This window comes from Stegastes partitus, unplaced genomic scaffold (assembly GCF_000690725.1).
Source record: "Stegastes partitus isolate 25-593 unplaced genomic scaffold, Stegastes_partitus-1.0.2 Scaffold1194, whole genome shotgun sequence".
NCBI lineage: Eukaryota > Metazoa > Chordata > Actinopteri > Pomacentridae > Stegastes > Stegastes partitus.
Genome location: NW_007578925.1, coordinates 231,969 through 247,694, shown reverse-complemented (window position 1 = coordinate 247,694; position 15,726 = coordinate 231,969). Strand labels below are relative to the sequence as shown.

The 15,726-nt window shown below is 40.3% G+C and overlaps 2 protein-coding genes across 2 annotated transcripts in view; one reads left to right on the top strand and one right to left on the bottom strand.

Moving 5' to 3' along the window:
• Positions 1–844: 844 nt before the first annotated feature.
• Positions 845–15,726, bottom strand: part of LOC103368704 (dehydrogenase/reductase SDR family member 11-like) — a 22,210-nt gene continuing 7,328 nt past the window's right edge. Inside the window, exons 2-8 of the mRNA XM_008297152.1 lie at positions 5,350–5,368; positions 3,803–4,012; positions 3,599–3,693; positions 1,525–1,654; positions 1,272–1,361; positions 1,120–1,185; positions 845–1,027 (exon numbers count right to left, since the gene is read on the bottom strand). Of these exons, the coding sequence (XP_008295374.1) occupies positions 986–1,027; positions 1,120–1,185; positions 1,272–1,361; positions 1,525–1,654; positions 3,599–3,693; positions 3,803–3,961 (582 nt within the window). The 5' untranslated portion in view covers positions 3,962–4,012; positions 5,350–5,368 and the 3' untranslated portion in view covers positions 845–985. The remainder of the gene's footprint in view (positions 1,028–1,119; positions 1,186–1,271; positions 1,362–1,524; positions 1,655–3,598; positions 3,694–3,802; positions 4,013–5,349; positions 5,369–15,726) is intronic.
• Positions 10,472–13,926, top strand: LOC103368703 (dehydrogenase/reductase SDR family member 11-like). Its single transcript, XM_008297151.1, has 7 exons — positions 10,472–10,675; positions 12,355–12,564; positions 12,917–13,011; positions 13,161–13,290; positions 13,446–13,538; positions 13,628–13,693; positions 13,783–13,926. Exons 1-7 carry the CDS (start codon positions 10,544–10,546, stop codon positions 13,822–13,824), a joined length of 768 nt encoding a protein of 255 aa, XP_008295373.1. The 5' UTR covers positions 10,472–10,543; the 3' UTR covers positions 13,825–13,926.

Below are 15,726 nucleotides of genomic sequence, written 5' to 3'. Positions count from 1 at the left end.
TGGCTCCCATAGACTGGAATTGGAAAAGAAGTGATCACAGATCACGAAATACCGCGTTCCTACAGCTCAGGATTTTTTTCTTATTAGTTTTCATCGTCAAATCCAGAGATCAGGTTGCCAATCTGAAGATCATGTTCAATCTCACACTTAAGGCACTTCCAGCTTTACAGTACATGCATTTGTTTCTGTTCTCGTTCTATATCTTTATGCTTGGATATCATAGTATTTATCTGCACAGCTCTTGCGTTCAGTGACCACTTTACTAGGAACACCAAACTGGCTCAGACCTTCTTTTGCTCTTAAACAGCTTCTGTTGTTGTCAAGTTGATGGAAACATTCCAGTGACATCTGGCTTTGTGTTCACGTCATTCATCACGTATTTCTGCAGATTTGTCAGCTGCACTTTCACGCTGCCAAAATGTCATTGGAGCACATACCAGAGGTTCACATTTTAAATCTGGTGAGCAGGGAGCCCACTGCACAGCTCTCGACTTGTGACTGCAGGACTGTGTGCGCTGCAGCTACCCGATTTGCCGATTGAATAACTGAATGAATTAGCAGGTGATGTTAATTTAAGATTTTTGACTTTTATTTTTACTATATAATGACATGCATACCTGCTATACATCGTATTTTAACTTGATATTCATTTTAATGTGTACCAAACGTATGAGGCACAAAAATGTCTGTCTTATGCAATCATATGAACAAAATGAATTTATTTAAAGCATAATATTGGTCATGTTTGTGTTCAGTGTGGGATGTGGGATTTTGATTTTGATGCAACATTTAGCTACAAATCAAACTTTACTCTGTGCAACAAAAAGGACAACGTGCCACAAGCTTCGTGTTCCAGTCAGATGTTTTATTGTGTGCATAAGTGGAAAGATATAGTTTGGATTTCAAAACTAAATTTATTCCATGAAAATAAAAAACTGGTGAAGAAATCACACGGAGAATGTGTCAGCTGTCACACAGTGCATCATTAAAACTGCTGCTCCACGGGACGGAGTAGGAGTTCTCCGATCTGAAAGAAAAGTTATCGAATTGTGAGAAAACTGCTGATACTTTAACGGTAAAAGGGCCAAAAGCAGGAAAATAAAATAATAAACAACATACCTGCACATGTGGAGGGGCAGCAAGGACGTACAAAATAGCGTCTGCGATGTCCTTTCCAGACAGATTCTGTCAGAAGTGAAAAGTGCTTCATTACTTTTTTAAATTCTAATTATATCAACAGGACTCCAGGGACATAGGAACCATATTTTTACCTTCTGTTGGGCGAGCAAAGCTTCGGCTTGGACTTTATTTTGTAAGAATCGCTCAGTAAATTCAGTTTCCACGAAACCAGGAGAAATGCTCTGCGGGAAGAGTACGCTTCAGTTAAAAATGTGTTACATGCTTTAGTATTGGTGTTGATTGCAGTGGTGGAGCTGGAGACGGACTGTGGGAGATGTTAGGATCCAAAAGCAGGATGAATGAGTAGCAACTAGATTATAAATGCAGACATGAATGAAGCCTTACGGTGACCCGGATGTGGTTCTTGGCCTCGTACATCTCCTGCCTCAGGCCCTCGGTCAGGGCGGTCACTGCGTACTTGGTGGCGCTGTAGAAGTGTGCAGGAGTAATGGAAGGTACGGAATGTCCGACCACGCTGCAACAGAAGAAGATTAACCGGGTCAGCGTTTACCAACATGTACTGGAGTAATCTCAGGGCACAAATCTATGAAAAAAAAAATCCATAATGATAAAGTATCTGCTGCTATTTTAAAGCCATATTTACTATTTCATATTTCAATGAACTGAATTCAGTTAATGCTGGTTGACTCATACAAGCAATTTCTGAACAACACTAACTATGACTTTTCACTTGAACAATTATCCGGAAAAAAAAGTGATCTGCAGTTACATTAACAGCTTTCCTGTTTGCATTGTCTGACTTTTTGTTCGCAGTTTTGAAGCGTCCCATTTGCTCGATAAAGACCAGTGATGGGTTAAAGAGACAACTGCAGCCTTCAAGAAAGTAGATGTAGGCGCAAAGTAGAACTTTTTCTCTTGAACGCAGCAGTGGTCCCTTCAGCCGTCGCTGCCTAAAGTCTTTATTTAGTTTCTGAACTACAGCAGGTATGTTAGTTCAGGTAACTTCATGTTCGTGCATGTGAGTCCCTCAGTCCATACATTTCTAAACGGACTGAGAGTGAACTGATTTGTTGGGTTTTCATTTACATTTTTGTACATGAAACCAAAACTTTAGCTCTAAATTAGACAAGTTAGTCTCCATAGCTAACGCTGCTGTGGGGTCTTGGCCATAATATTTACATTGGCTCGGTTAGGTTTGGTCATGTATGGTACCGTTGGGTCTTAGCTATATTAGTCATTAGTTAGGTGAATGTCCACACTTAACTAAAACACTGAAGCCCTAACATGTACCACAGTAGGGTAAAGTAGTATTTCGTATAATCTTTGTGAAGTTCAGTCCCTCCAGTGATCAGTTCATGGATGATATTTACACTAGTCGGGTTATTTTTCTAGAGCCAGTCATGATCGTGCTTTATTAAAAATCAAACATAGCATGCTAAGAATCGTATTCATTTGTTTGGATTTGTTTTGAGTATTTGTCTAATTTGACATTTGTTCTATTGTGAAGCACTTTGTTCAGGCGCTGTATAGATAAAGTTATTGTGATGATTATTTAAAACCAAGTATTTGATTTATGTTATTTACCTAATTTATGTGCACTTATTTCATTTCAGCTCAGTGTGACAGTCTCTACTACTCCTTTTCTACTCGCTCCATCAATGATTAGACCCGATCTGTCCTCGGGTCTGCTCATTGATGGATGGTAGAAACAGACACATATGCAGCGGAACAAACACAAGCAGGTGAAGTGAACATAACATTACATTTTTCTCTGTCTCTCTGGTGTACACATGACTGGTTGCAAGTGAAAGTTAAGGGAGGTGGTCTGACATGTCGGAGCTTGAACAACATCCAGCAGTTTTGAGTGTTACACACAGAACCTTCACCCTCATGTGTACGATGAGCTTGTTTGACATCACAGTTAAAAAAACAAAAAAGGAATTTAGCGGCACAGAGAGGCAGGATGAACGACTCTGAAGTGATTCCATGTCCTGGTAATGGACTAAGATTCACTCACTGTTTCATACTTGTTTTGTGAATTCGACCAACTTCACTGGGATGTCGGCTGTATTAAAATGCAGCATGTGTGAGCACAGGGAGAAGCAAGCAGATAAAGGTCTGATATTGGCAGAATAGAAATACTGAGCTGTAACTCAAATGGAGACACACTCATTGGAAAGAAAAACCCTGAGAGGTTTGTGTGAGAACAGCAGACAGGAAGTCCAGCAGTGCAAACAAGGGAGCTGGGATGAAACCGCAAAGCTGACAATGAAGACAAAAGTCAGCTCGGTGACAAATATGAAGAGAGAACTGCAAACAAAAGGGCGTAAAAGGGAAGTCTTGTTTTGACTATATTTGCACAAATCTGATTCAACAATTAACCGGTTATGAAAATGAATGATTGCACTTTGAATGGTGATCAACTACAACAGATACTCGTCAGGAAATGAAGCTTCACCTGTTCAGGTTGATGATGTGCCCGTCGTCAACATTTCTTTCTTTCATTGACTGATACGCTTCACGTGTGCAGATGGACAACCCAAGAATGTTCACCTGCAAGAAACCAAGCAGAAAGAAAACCAGTAAAGAAAAGCACGGGTTTCATAATATTAACAGCATTAACTCTTGTTCTCGTGTTTCAATAACAACACTGATCTCTTACATCCAGCATGTTCTTCCAGCCGCTGGTTTTGCCATTCAACAGCGGCTCAGAATTTGCCAGTCCAGCGTTGTTGATGCAGACATCCACGCCTTTGTGCTGCGCTTTGATGGCTGCAAACATGGAAAGAATCTCCTCCTCTTTGGTCAGGTCACACTTCATTGGCACCAAGACACCAGTGTAGCCTGCTTTTTTACACTCGGCTGCCAGCTCCTGAGATCAGAATGAAAACATAGCAGACGCTCAGCTTCACAAACGACTTTGATTTTGATTGAAATCTGCAGATTTGGGGGGGAAAAGCTCTTAAAACAAGAGACCTGTAAAACTGTTTTTCATATATTCTACAGAAAAATACTGATTTCAGAGAAAATCTGGACAATTTACTATTGTTTTTTTATCCCAGGAAGTTGTCCAGTGAAGGTAGTAAGCCACTAAGGCTGCAACGAATAATTATATTCATTCTCAATTAAACAAATATTTTCTCAATTAATTCTTGTTTTTTTTTTAAATCTATGAAATATCAGGAAATGATGAAAAATGTCAATCAGTGTTTCTCAGAGTCCAAGAAGACGTCCTCAAATGTCCACAAACCAAAGATGTTCAGTTTGCTGTCATAGAAGAGGAAAGAAACCTGAAAATATTCACATTTAAGCAGCTGTACTCACAGCTTTAACCGGTCAGTTGATTTTCACAATAATTGCTGCTTAATTCAAAAGCTGACAACGAACTGATTAATCGTTGCAGCTCTAAAGGCCACCTGATGAGTTTCATCTCTTGATCTGTTTCATCAAGTCCACGGATAGCAGTTTTTTGAGCTTCACTGTAATGGGATTTATAAAGCTTAATGATTTCATGTTCAATTAACAACACATTCACTGTGCGCTTATTTCAGTAGCTGGTCTAAAAATGCATCGTGTCTACATACATGTCTTAATACAATTAATCATTTGTGTTCATGAGAACAAGCAGCGTTCTCTTGGACACAAAAATATCTCGCTGTCTTAACATGAAGCTGCATTTTTTTAAATTTATTTTTTAACCACACTTATTATTTTCTGTTGTATATCATTTTTAACCTGCTTGTGGAAGCGATGCACATTCCTGTGAATTTAAACATGAGTATCTGATTACATAGTCAAACTGGCTGTGATTTTTAGTCAAACTAGTTTTTGTAACTCAACTATTTGCATCACATTTTATGATTCTGGACAAAACTAAAAGTTTCCAATAAACTTTCTATTAGAACAAATGAGTTGGAGTTTGCAGTGTGAAGATTTCTTATTTTATCCCAGAAGAAGTGTTAGTTTAATGAAATGAATTATTGAGTTGTTATAAATTGGATTAGTGACAGCACAGACAGCAGCTTTCAATGTCAAAATGTAAAAGTTAAGCTGAACATTAAAATGTGAGAAACACACTCATTGTATTTTTCTGTGACAGCAACTTTCCCTTGGAAGTTTTTTCTCAGCATCTCCTTTTGTTTTTATTTCTCTCCTAAGTTAAATTCTGACTCTGATTGTCTGAAAACTGCAGAAATAAAGTTGTCAAACCTTGATTTTGTCCACGTTCCTGGCGCAGCCCACCACCGTCATCCCGCAGCGGACCAGCTCTTTGGCTACGGCCGCCCCGATCCCGACCGAGGCCCCGGTCACCAGAGCCACTCTGCCCCTCCAGCGATCCATCACAGCTGGACACACGGAAAAGGAAGAAAAAGAAGAAAGGATGGAGAGTCTGCCAGTCACGGAGCCGTGAATGCAACGAACTTTGGACTGTGCAAGTTAAATACACTGCGGTGCTGCGTTCAGGATCCAGGTAGGAAATCGGAGACGTCACCTCCACCTGCACGTTGCAGCGATCAAGAATAACTTTCTGTGTCTTGCACGTTTTTTTCTGATTAATTAATTAATTAATTATCTCCACGTCTGTTCACGTTGATCACCAGAATGATGCAGAATTTCTTCCTTTTGGGACAAATTTCTTTTTGATTGTAAAGCAGATGTTTACTTTAGAGATGAAATCAGGTGGTGTCCACCGTGCTGCGTTCAAGGTGCGGTACGAAGGTGGTGCAATGAAATTCACGTCCTGAAAACTTAAAAGAGTGATCTTTAATAACTTTTTTTTTTTTAGAGCTTTTATTCAAGAGAAAAAGCAAATAAAATCACAATGCAAAATGGAAATGCAAAGTTAAGAATTTTAACATTTAAAAGTTCTGTTTATGCTGTTAGACTAATATCTGCTGTGTCACTCTGATGCCAGCAAAAGACAAAGGGCGTGGACTGTCATTTTTTTTTAGGAATGGTATTTACAATAACCCCCTATGGACTGTCTAATCTGTTTGTTCTGTAAAAAAACACATAATTCATCATGTCCAACGATACTCGTCTGACTGGAGATCCCTGCTGGTTCAGTTGTACCTTATAGATTCTGTTGTTCAGTGCATTGAATCCCATGCAGCTGCCTCGAGTCGTTGAAAGCAATTTTAAAATTGCATTATCAACAATTATAAATACTAAAGACAGTTAAATAAAAAGCTTGTAATTAGCAACTGCTTGATGTTAATCAAACACTTGAGTGGCAGGTTACTAAAATACAGGAAATGTATTGTGAAGCTGTGTGTTGTGTTTTTGCAGAGTGTCAGAATGATTGATTCACAGTTTCACGTTTCTTTGTCCGCAAGAAGCAGCGATTTCGTGTGAAGTTTAGTGTGTCAGTGCCTGAAATGTTACTTTTCTGCTTGGTGTCTTGAAGTTTTATTTACTGCTGGTGCAGCAGATTCTGCAGGACAGTTCTTTTTGATTTAACACGTCATCAGATGTGTGTGCTAGAATGAGCACCATTCAGATTTCAGTCATGAATGTCCCTTTGTATACAGAGGATATTCTGCAGGAAAATCAGAATGCAATCCTCTGTTCCATTAAGTATTGTAGAAGTCCTCCTTTTACTTTTCCAGAATGTCTGCTGTGAAAAAGCTCTACAGAGTTCAGGATTTTCTCATCACGTTGTAATCCCAACATTTAGGAAGCTAAACAATACATCACCTATTACTGGAGCGGACATGAGCGACTGATCAATATTTTCATTGCTGTTTATTTGTCATGGCAGATTTGTGCAAATGTAGTCAAACAGGACTGGGAATTTGTGAAGGAAGAAAAGCAAAAGAAATGTCATCTCAAAGGTGAATCTGGTAACAAATTTGCTAACAATTTTGTCAACTTTTTGGACAGTAAAAGTACTATTTGTCTGCAGTGGATGCCGTCTGTACCGGGAAACAAGGACATGGTGTTCGTGCACTAAGGTTCAACATTAAACACAGTCATCTCCACTAGATTAATGGAAAACTCTTCCAACTAAACCAATAAGAACTCCTTGTGATGAACACTGGCATGCCTCAGCATCGTGTACTTAGTCTCATGCTGTGAAAACTCGACACCTCCAGCTGTGCTGCAACAAATGGGCACACTCACATTCTTAACTTTGTAGACGACACAGCAGCAGTGGGCCTCCTCCAAAACCACAATGACACTTTTGGGGTTTTTTTTAACAGTTTCTTCTGTACATGCACTTTTTTGCACTGTACCCTGTATATTTGACATTAAATTCTTAATACAGGCAGGTTTTATTTAACTTTTTCTGCACCATAAAACTTGCATCATGCTCTTTTTCTTTTTTTTTTTTATTCACTTTCTTTTGTGCATAACTTCTGTGCACAGTTTGATAAGTGCCTGACTGTATTCTGTACAGAGGTTAATCTCAGCACTTGGTGGAGACGGTAAACAAAGACTTTAATTGTACTAATTGCTTGTGTTTGCTGTGTGGGACAGTAAAGCTTTTAAATCCTTTGAATCCTGCTCCTTTGTCCCTCATCTGACTTTTGCCCTGACTGGCAGTTTTGCGGTTCAACTGGCAGCTCTCTCGTTTTCAACGCTGAACTTCATGCATGCATTTCTCACACAAATATCTCCGGTTTCTTCAGGGGTGTGTCCCCCCTCCCACTTAGTATTTGCATTGTGCTCTTGTCAGATGGATACCGGTGCGTGCATGGCAGCATAATAATCCAGGTGGAAGGTCGACCCAGGCTGGCACTGTGAAAAACACTGGATGGCATTGTTGCCAATTTGAGCGATATCTTCGCCTCACCTGCTCGTCTCTGTTACCACCTGTTACCTGAAGGTGCACCAGAGTAGCCGACAGTTTCAAAGGGAGGGGCTCACCCTGTGTGAGCTAACGTTATCTCGAATCAGCTAACATGAACTAACATGCACACCCGGCTACACAGGCTGTCAAACAGAAGCGAGGCGCTCAGATTACAACACAGCCGGAGAGTGACTCCATTCTTTGATAAGGACACCCTTATGTCTTTATGGAGCGAGTAGCTGGTGGCTTCTATGTTAATGCTACATTTATGCTCAAAATCTTGCCTAAAGCACTTTTAAAGGTTACAAATGGTGGGATTTTGCCTCTATTTACATGTAAAACTATCCCTCAGAAAGGAAGTTAGAAGCAACAGGATTTGTTTCTGATTTTGTTTTCTGTTGAACACCACACGGCCTCCGTCTGGTACAGATAAACATGTGGATACCTGCACTGTCATTCAGAAGCCAAATATAGACCTGAGTGGCAACGGCTCAAAGGACGGCTACAGTGTTCAATAAAAAAAACAAAAAAAACAACAACACTTGCCACGATTTTATGTCAAGACTCTGTCACGCACGGCTGCATCCAGAAAACCAGTCATTCTCCCATAGCAGGAAGTTGTGTTGCAACAGCAAGAAGTGTCAAGATGACTTATGTCTGTGTACATTCTCTGTCATCCAGGCAACAGACACGCCAGACACATTTGATCGCAGTTATTTGCTTACGATTTGACACAAAGACACACTTTAGCCATCACCATAGACACAGAGTTGTGTGTTGTTGCACACTTGATCGTGATAAAGCAGCTGTAGATGGTTTTTTCTATCTTGAATCATCGGCGGCCTTCTGCTCAGCCATCTTGGATTTGCTTGAAACTTTTCTGTCATAAACTATAAAATGCTATCTGAGGAATTTTAGCCCAATATATCAAATACTTTTCAAGATAATAAAAGAAAAGCCCATTGACTCACTTTCAGCAACTTTTTTTTCACACTTTGAAATTCAAGCCTATGTTTGAACAACAATATCTCAGAAAATATTAAAGACAAAAATCTGAAATTTTCACTGTTTGTTTTTCATGATTACATTGATTTAGGGGGCTGCAAGGTGGATCAGTGGTTAGCACCATTGCCTCGCAGCAAGAAGGTCGCTGGTTCACATCCCAGTGGGGCCGTCCGTGGGGATCTTTCTGCGTGGAGTTTGCATGTTCTCCCCGTGCAGCGTGGGTTCTCTCGGGGTTCTCTGGCTTCTTCCCACACAGTCCAAAATCATGTTGAGGTTAATTGGTGATTCTAAATTGTCCGTAGGTGTGTATGTGAGTGTGCTTGGTTGTCTGTCTCTAAGTGTAGCCCTGTGGCGACTTGTCCAGGGTGTCCCCTGCCTTCGCCCTGAGTCAGCTGGGATAGACTCCAGCCCCCCATGACCCTATTAAGGATTAAGCGGTGTATAGATAATGGATGGATGGACGGTGATTTAGAATCTGCAATACTGGACAAATACATTAAAACGTCTCTGATTATTGGTGAGTTGAAATATGAAAAAATTCTGGACCAAGAAGACAGATGGCTTGAGAAAAAACAAAATGAAGGAAGGCATCTATCTTAAATGCAAACAGCCATCTGTAAACAGAGGAGGGTCTATGACACCATGGTACGGTCGCCGCTCTATTCTGAGGAACTCCACCTCCCTCATCTCAGTAGGTGTGTGTGTGTGTGTGTGTGTGAGTGTGAGTCTGCACTGCAGCCCTCAGGTTGTCCTGCAGCAGGAACTGACTGAGCTGATGTGATTTATCAGGTGCTGAGACAAACAGCCCTGAGATCTCTAGACAGTTTCACCACCATTAAAATTCTGAGTTTCATATTTACACCTGGAGCCATGTGAGTCTTTGATTGTTAATAGGACATTAGTCGCGTGATTTGGGATGAGAATATATACCTGGGACTCCTCATCAGTCAGTTAGAACTTCAAATGCCTCTTGGACGAAGGTGAAACGTTTGCAAGAACCAAACAGAAAAGTCCAGTTACTCTTTACTGAGGCAAGGTATTGTGTTACTGAATGAGATGCAGCTCAGGTGTCTTGCCAATAACTTCAGTCACTATGTTGGGCCACAGTCACTTTTGAGCAAGTGGAAAACTACCTGATATGAGGTGGGCTGGTCCTAAAAGCTATTCAACTGCTTAAAACCAACCAGATTGACTAATAAATAGGCTGGAGAGAAGATAAAGATCACTGATATCATTAATTACAATACGTTTTTGTCACCTGCCCAGTTTAACCCGTGAGTGTTAGTTTTTGCATTACCCCTAAAAAGACATTTGTCCCCTTTTTTGTGCCGTTTTTTTTTTTTTTTTTTTTTTTTTGACCACTTTGGACAGACGTGGACATTTTTCATGCGCCAGAATTGTGCAAGACAGAGTAGGTTTAGTAGCTGGATTGCATTTCACAATCAGTTCGGAACAGATGCTCGGATTTCCTACAGTGCAACAGGACCTTGAACGCAACACTTCAGTGTATTTAACTTGCACCGTTCCCGGTTTGCTGCGTTCACGGCTCCGTGACCGGCAGGTTTTCCGTTCTCTCGAGTTTTCTTCTGTGCGTGTGCAGCTGTGATGGAGCGCTGGAGGGGCAGAGTGGCTCTGGTGACCGGGGCCTCGGTCGGGATCGGGGCGGCCGTGGCCAGAGAGCTGGTCCGCCACGGGATGAAGGTGGTGGGCTGCGCCAGGAACGTGGACAAAATCAAGGTCTGATCTGAAGGGAAAGCTTTATTTCTGCAGCTGTCACTCTTACTTAGCAACGCCTTATTAAAAGCAGGCAAAACTTAACACAAACTGGCTTTATTATTTTTACTATGCAAAGTTGCTGTTTTTGCTGCCACAGAAGTTTCTGCTGTGTCACACTTATGTAAGGACAAGGAGGAAGGGCGGGTAACTTCAGTAAATTACTCCCCACGCAGCCACACCCAACATTCCTATACTATAATAACATATCATCCACCTTTGCATTGTAAATCCACTTTAATCCAAATGCATGACATTTGATGCAAATTGCAAATTGCAAAACTCTCAAAAGTACTCTGGCTGGAGATTCTTGGCTGTTCAACAAAACTTGCATAATCACACAATGGGACGCTGGAATGAATGATAACATCTTCTGCAAGTCATTATGAAGTTCCATGCACTGGGGAGGGGGGAGTTGGTTTAAAAAACAAAAAACAAATAAACAACTGGTAGTTTTATATTAAGGCTGCAAAAATATTTTTGTCTTTTGCAGAACACTGATGATCTTGTTGTCATTTTTAAATTTTGTATAAAGTGAATACAAAGGAGTCATTGTATTGAAGAAGAAAACTAAATATAAACCACACATTTTTAAAGAACTGTTGAAATGAAAATGTGTTATTTAAACTTTGAATCTCGGCTTTATGGATAGACTGATAGTCACTGTATTGAAATATGCAAAGAAACTAGAAGCATTGCTCTGAATTGTGCTTCATGAGTCTTAATACTCTTGTTTTAAGATGTCTGAAGCCTAATTCCTAAGTTTTTGGATTCATTAATGAACCCAAAAATCTTGTTGAATTTCCTTAAAAAGATGATGCTCACATGTGACACGTGTATGCATGAATGTGCAATTTGTTCTAAACATGTACAGTTATTATTACAAGTGATTAAGGTGCAACAGACCACACCTTAAACAAATATCACCTCAGATAGCCTCATAAAATTAATATGAGCTAAGAAAAGAGTCAGAGGGGCTGCTGCACACAGAAAAAGTCCTAACTTGATTGTGACTAAATATACCAAAAGATGAAATCCATCAAAAACGCAGAAAGCTGCATTTATTTAAAAAAAAGCAACACGTATTTTGAAAACTGATTTATCAGTTTGATCTGAGCAATTTTTAAATGAAAAAAAAAAAAGTCAAAATTCTATGATTCCAGCTTCTTAAATGTGACGTTTCTGGTTACTTTTCTCTTCCCTGACCATAAACTGAATATTTTTGGTTTCATCTTGGACTTTGGGAAACACTGATCGACATTTTTTTTTTTTTTTTTAACCATTTCTGACATTTTATAGACCACACAACAATTTGATTAAGCAAGACAATAATTATCAGGGGTGCTGGATATTAAAAGTGTCACTAGTTGCAGCTTAAGTGGATTAGTACCACTACTTCACAATTTCCTGGGATTTAACCTGTAATAAATTATCCAGAGTTTCCATAAAATCAACTGTTTGCTCCCATAATAAAGAACTTATGAAAAAATATAAACATGAAAGACAGTATTTTTTTCCCCCACATCTGCAAATTTACAGTAGTTGTGTTAATATTAAAATTGAGCATTTGAGTGGTGGGTTTTTAAAAACACAGATTTAAATCTGACGCAGCCCTTCTGTAATATTTTTAATTCTGATCTCAGGAACTGGCAGCAGAGTGTAAAAAAGCAGGCTACACTGGTGTCTTGGTGCCGATCAAGTGTGACCTGACCAAAGAGGAGGAGATTCTGTCCATGTTTGCGGCCATCAAAGCGCAGCACAAAGGCGTGGATGTTTGCATCAACAACGCCGGACTGGGTAATTCGGATCACCTGTTAAATGGCAAAACCAGCGGCTGGAGGACCATGCTGGATGTAAGAACTCAGTGTTATTTTACTGACTTTCTGAGACACTTGAACAGATGTTAATGTCACTGATAACTTGTGCTTTTCCCACTGTGACAAGAAAAGAATAAAACACTTGATCAAATCAAAAGTATTTTTTAAAAAAGTGATACATTTTGAACAAGAACATGCAGCAAATTGGATGTTTAGGTCTTATTTAATCAGGAGAATGGCCTCGACGCCTTCAGGCTGACTCATTTACAGCTTTCAAAGTGAATAAAACATGTTTTTTTTGTGCACAAGAAATGATTTAGTGTAAAGGTTGAGGTCTCAGTTTCAGATATTTTCTGCACTGTTTTTCTTTCTGCTTGGTTTCTTGCAGCTGAACGTTCTTGCGTTGTCCATCTGCACACGTGAAGCGTATCAGTCGATGAAAGAAAGAAATGTTGACGACGGGCACATCATCCACATAAACAGGTGCAGTTTTACACCAACTTATTGACAGAAATGTATTAATTGTTAAAGCTTTTTGACCCGATGCAGTAAATATGGCTTTAAAATTACCTTTAGTGCATGTTGGTAAATGCTGACCTGGTTAACAGCTCGCACATCTTCTCTTGCTGCAGTGTGCTTGGACATTTCGTACCTCCATACAGTGATTTTCATTTCTACACTGCCACCAAATATGCAGTGACCGCCCTGACTGAAGGCCTGAGGCAGGAGCTGCGTGAGGCCAAGACCCACATCAGGGCCACAGTAAGACTTCATGGCTGTTGGTTACCAGTTTCTCCTCATTAGGCCTGCTTTGTTCAAACTATTCAAAAATCTACTGCAGTCCATCTCCAGCTCCACAAGCACCATTAACACCATGATCAATGAATATAAGTCGATGAAGTTTCCTCTTCCTGCAGTGTATTTCTCCTGGTATGGTGGACACTGAATTTGGTACTCAACTGTACAGTGACGATCCAAGTAAAGCTGCAGCCATGTTTGGTCAACATCAGGTAGGAGAATTGTTGCTGCATTCCTAAAGTACTGCTGATATAATTACAAGGATAGAAATGTATTGAAGCACTTTTTACTTCTCTGACAGAATCTCTCTGGACTGGATATTGCCGGGGCTGTTGTGTACACCCTCGGTGCCCCTCCACATGTGCAGGTGTGTCTTATTTCAACTGTTCAGATTTTTAAAAATAAACGGAATATTAGCAGTTTACTCATAATTCAATGCCAAAACTTTTCTTTCAGATTGGAGACATCATGATCCGTCCTGTGGAGCAGCAGCTGTAATGCTGTACTAATGATGTTACAACTGACAAATTCTAAATGTGATCTCTTCACTACATTCATGTCTCGATACAATCATGAAATAAATTTGGCTATGAATTTGCAGTGAGTCTCAAAATCTTTGAAAGTCATAAGGAGCCATGCTTCTTCTGGCACGCTTCCCAGATGGTGACTCCGTTGCAGGGGCAGGCGGGCAGCTGGGTGGTCCAGTGCTGGCTAACTGGTCAACAAGCTGAAGGCTTGCAGAGTCCAGCTGTTCAGCCTTGGAGCTTGCAGAAAGGAGGACAAAGAGGTGGAGGATATGGAGCTAGAGGGTGACTGTGAGTTTCTGTGGTGGCAGTTGGAATCTGGCTCAACACTACCAGACCCGAGACAAGCCAACACAGATGCAGGCCTTGGCAGAGGGTTCGCAAGCAGATGGGTTGTCCACTTGGGAGCTAGGCCAGACAGGAGGCTTGGAGGCTGATGGTTAGCTGACCCAGGAGCTGGAGCTAGCAAAAGTCTCACCATCTCAGGAGGTGAAGCTGGCAGAAGGCTAGCAGGCTGACTCAGAAAGGGGTTTTTCCAGGTGGCTTGAAGGTATTAGAAGAAGATGGTAGACTTCATAAACTGCTGTCGTCAGTCACCAAAAATGTTCAACCACTCCAGGAGCATCAGAGTCTTAACTAAACAGAGATTCCCTTAAGGTCTGTGGTGGCATTAAAACAAATAAGACAGCTGTTCATTGCAAAATTTTCCCCATAAGATTGTAAACTGAAGCTTGTGCCTGCTGGGTTCATCTTTGTGGTCAGTTCTGTCAGAATAAGGGAACCAAGTGCAGACGCAGACGGCAAGGCAGAATGTGGCAAAAAGAAATTTTAATCAAACAAAACTTCAAAAGCAGCTGGAGAATCCAGGAAAAATGCAAAATCCATCATATAGAAACTAATCAGGCCATGAGGCATCAGAAGAAAACAAACAATGTGGTGCAAAACACTAAAATCACAACCCAGACATGGACGAAGAGAATCAAACTAAAGCGTATGGAAATGCATCTCGGCTCTGACAGTTTTCAATATTGTACCACAAACTAAATTCCTTTTACCTTCTCTACATTGGTGACATTCCAGAGTCAGATGTCTGAAATTAAATCCAAGTTTCCAAATAGCAAAATAGCACCAAAGGGAGCCAGGAGCGTTAACATTTTATTAGATTTTTGTACACTAATTTATAATCTGTATGAAAAAACATGTCAAATTAATTTGAAGAAAAGGTCACCTGAAGCATTTAAAAAAAAAAAAAAAAAAGATTTTAAAAAATTGCATTGAACTCATGGTTCAGGAAACACTAAAAATCCCAGGCTATCATCTTTAATATATAACCTCATAAGGAAATCAAGTCCATTTATTGCATTAATAACATTTATACAATCACTTTTTGGCAAGAATGAAAGCTACGTTATATGAGGTGAGTTCGTCCTTTAAAGGTTTTGGCACTGGCAAAACCAACTGGATTGGTTATTAAGTAGGATGTAACCGGTGGAATCTTGACACTGCGTTGTGATGAGTCGGATCCTTTTTGATGCGATCTAGTTTATTGACATTTCACAAACTTGACAGACGACAAAACAACCATAAAACCCGCTGTCAGTCTCAGCTTGTACTCTCCCGTCAGATACATGTATTAAAGGGGCGGGGCCGCGTAAGGCGGGAAACATTCACCATTCATTCATACAGTAAATACAGTACATACCTTGACAGACGACAAAACAACCATAAAACCCGCTGTCAGTCTCAGCTTGTACTGTTACAGAAATTAAATGACAGAACAACATATCAAAACTGGGAAAATAAACTTATAAATGAAATTATGTACATCGGTTGACACAGACAACAGCAGCACCGTCTCGCTTACCTCTCCCGTCAG